This window comes from Solanum tuberosum, unplaced genomic scaffold (genome assembly GCF_000226075.1).
Source record: "Solanum tuberosum cultivar DM 1-3 516 R44 unplaced genomic scaffold, SolTub_3.0 scf00280, whole genome shotgun sequence".
Classification (NCBI taxonomy): Eukaryota; Viridiplantae; Streptophyta; class Magnoliopsida; order Solanales; family Solanaceae; genus Solanum; species Solanum tuberosum.
In genome coordinates, this window is record NW_006239205.1 from 315,096 (window position 1) to 318,267 (window position 3,172).

General features: G+C 28.0%; 1 protein-coding gene across 1 annotated transcript; it reads left to right on the forward strand.

Annotated features, from left to right (window-relative positions):
* The first annotated feature begins 1,436 nt into the window (after positions 1-1,436).
* On the forward strand, positions 1,437-2,569 carry LOC102595042 (shematrin-like protein 2). The gene is made up of 2 exons (XM_006358715.2): positions 1,437-1,583; positions 2,019-2,569. Exons 1-2 carry the CDS (start codon positions 1,475-1,477, stop codon positions 2,204-2,206), a joined length of 297 nt encoding a protein of 98 aa, XP_006358777.1. The 5' UTR covers positions 1,437-1,474; the 3' UTR covers positions 2,207-2,569.
* Positions 2,570-3,172: the final 603 nt, after the last annotated feature.

Here is a 3,172-nt window from a genome sequence, read left to right on the forward strand (position 1 = left end):
TATATATATATATATATATAGTGTTTTAATAGGTAATAGTTTTGTTGTTGAAAGTATGAATAAATGTATACCACAAAAGGTTGTGTTGGAGTGATAAGTAATTTTTTATTCTTAATTAGATGTTTCAGACATGGATATGCATGTAATCACCTTTGATAGGAAGCACTTTACATTCAATGTGTAACTTTATCTATATGAATTCGAATAATTTGGACTCTAATACGGATATCAAACACCAGATAGAAAAAAAGTGAATAAATGTATGGCATTCGTTTACTATGGACGAATGATTATCATATCGTGTTTCTTTATATAAATAATAATTAAATAATATCAGAAAACTTATTACAAGTAATTATCAACCAATTATTTTATGAAATTTATAATTCTTTAAAATAAAATTGTTGACTGCACCAGCCAGTTTATCGATCAATCAATTATTTTTAATGAGTTAACCAGAGTTTTAACCAAGAAAACTGGTTTTCTAAATATTATTCTTTATTTAAAAAAAAAAAAAACAAAACAGGTTGGATCTATCCGTTCATGAAACAATAAATTTCCCGATAGTAACAAGAATTTTCCCGAATTTTGACACTAAAATAATCGACGGATATTTGTTGGTTCCTTCATAAACTCAGATTTTACCAAATAAATTTTGAAAAGTATGTTATGTACCATATGTTTAATTTAGTCTAATAAAAGTTTGTTCCACGTCTTTCTCATAGACAGGGGAGGACGCAGTACTAGATTTATCTAAATTTAGTACTTTTGATGTGGATGTAATTTATGTGTAAAATTGTATTAAAAAATAGTTAACAGTTAATAAAAATGAATTGGTATCTTTAAAAATATAATTGGTTCAATATTCTGAAAAATAGTAAAGAAAATCCATTTTCCGGTTAAAATTATTTTTTAGTAATAAGGTGAATTTATTGATGTAAAAATAAGGTATGTAAGTGACTTTAGTTACTTTCACTAAGTCGGTTGAAATTTAATTTACTCCTATTATTCAGTTATGATTTACTACTTTAGTATTTTAGTACGTATCATAAACTAAATTGGAATCAGTTTTTCATGTTATGTTGTATTATATGTTTTTTATAATAACATTGTGCTATAATAGTTTTAAAATATTATCTGAATTGTGAATAATGATAATGTTATAAAGAAGCTCGATAATTCAAGACGATTATAACATTTTGAATATAACTAATTCTCAACCAAATATAATTATATAATTATAATTTGCCATATAAATATAATTAGGAAAATTTAATATATAACTAGTCTAATATATAATCTGCCAACTTAACTAATAACTAGTCTGGTACATACATAATCTAACGATGCAACTTTTCAATTTTAACTCACAAGAAGTTCAAATGATCAGTACTATAAATAGAGGCAAAATGTTCATTAGTTTCATACAATTATCATAATTCAAGTAATAGTTATATTTAAGCAAAACTAAAAAATGGGATTGAAGGCATTTTTACTAATTGTTTTGGCTATTTTGCTTGTGATAACATCAGAGGTTGCAGCTAGGAAGTTGGTTCAGAGATCCATCACTTCCTTGGAAAAAGGTTTGCTCTTTCCACCGCATTTTATATTAAGGTGTCACTGTTTCAAAATTCAAATCATTTTTTTTATTTTCTAAATATTTTGAATCGTTAACTAAGTTGAGTAGTAATACTTTTTTTTAAAAATAAATAAATTAAAGAATCTATACTCGATTTCCTAATTATATGACATAATATAAGTGCTTAGTATATTTCAAAGGTTTAATTTCCACAATGACACAAGTTTGGGTGGGTTCATTGGCCTTTTAGTAATTTAGCATATCTTGATCCGTTTAAATTATGTTCATCTAAAAATTGTAAAATCTACCCATGAAAGTATGGCATACCGAAATAATTGGGTAGGTGAATGGCCATCCTTTTAGTAACTTAGATCATCCTGAGCCCCTGATTTAGTTCATTTTAAAATTGGACTGATTGTGTATATGATTACTGGAGCAGGAACGACAAGTGAGGTAAATGACGCGAAATTTTTAGGACTTCCAGTCGGAGGAGGAGGACTTCCAGGAATTGGAGGAGGAGGAGGAGGACTTCCAGGAATCGGAGGAGACGTAGGAGGACTTCCAGGAATTGGAGGAATCGTAGGAGGACTTCCAGTAGTGGGAGGAGTCGTAGGAGGACTTTCATGACTCGGAGGACTTTCCGGAACCAAAAGACTTCTCTGATCTAATTAATTACTAAAAAATATCTGAAGAATATTTACGATGTCTACTTATATATTATGTTGTGTGGTTTAGTAAGTAATAGCTATTGTTGGACGTATGAATAAATGTATACCACCAAACAGTGAAGTGGTACATAATCCTTTATCCTCAATTAGAGGTTCGAAACCTGGGTATGAAATCCCCTTCAATAAGGACTCCCTATTTGTAGTCAAATTTCAAAATGGACATCAAAACCCAGGTAGGAAACCCAAATAAAACATGAATAAATGCATGATAAATGACCATTCATTTACTATGGATGGTTATCATGTCATTTTCTTTGTATTATATATTAATAATATAAATAAATTTAAGGGAAATAATATCAGAGAACTTACTTTTTGCCCTTTTCGTTTACAAGTAATTTACGCAAAAATCCAGTTGAAGCTATTTTTTTAATTTCTCATTCAGTATATATTATTCATTTTGAGCCCCCATAAAAATTGGACATTTGCACAAAGAAAATTCATCACATAGCTACAACAGAAATGAATAACATGATCTACGAGTGGTTGCTAATGAAAAATCGATTCTACAAATTAAATGGGATATCTTATTATGCCATATGTTTAATTAGGCTAATAATAGTTTGTTCCATGTCTTTTTCATAGACAGGGTAGGTGCAGAATATTGATATCAAATTCATTTATGTGAAAATTGACAAATCATAGCAATAGAAAATAATATGAGAAATCTTATTTGTATACAAAATTAGATTCATATTAACAAAATATAGCATGAGAACTTTTGTTTACCAAACATAACATGAGTTTTCTTTTTTCAAAACATTTACGTAATTTTGCTCAAAATTTTATTCATGAAAATTATATAAAATCGGTATGATATAAATTGTCTTATAAAGTTTATGGTAGATTTCTAAATATATATATA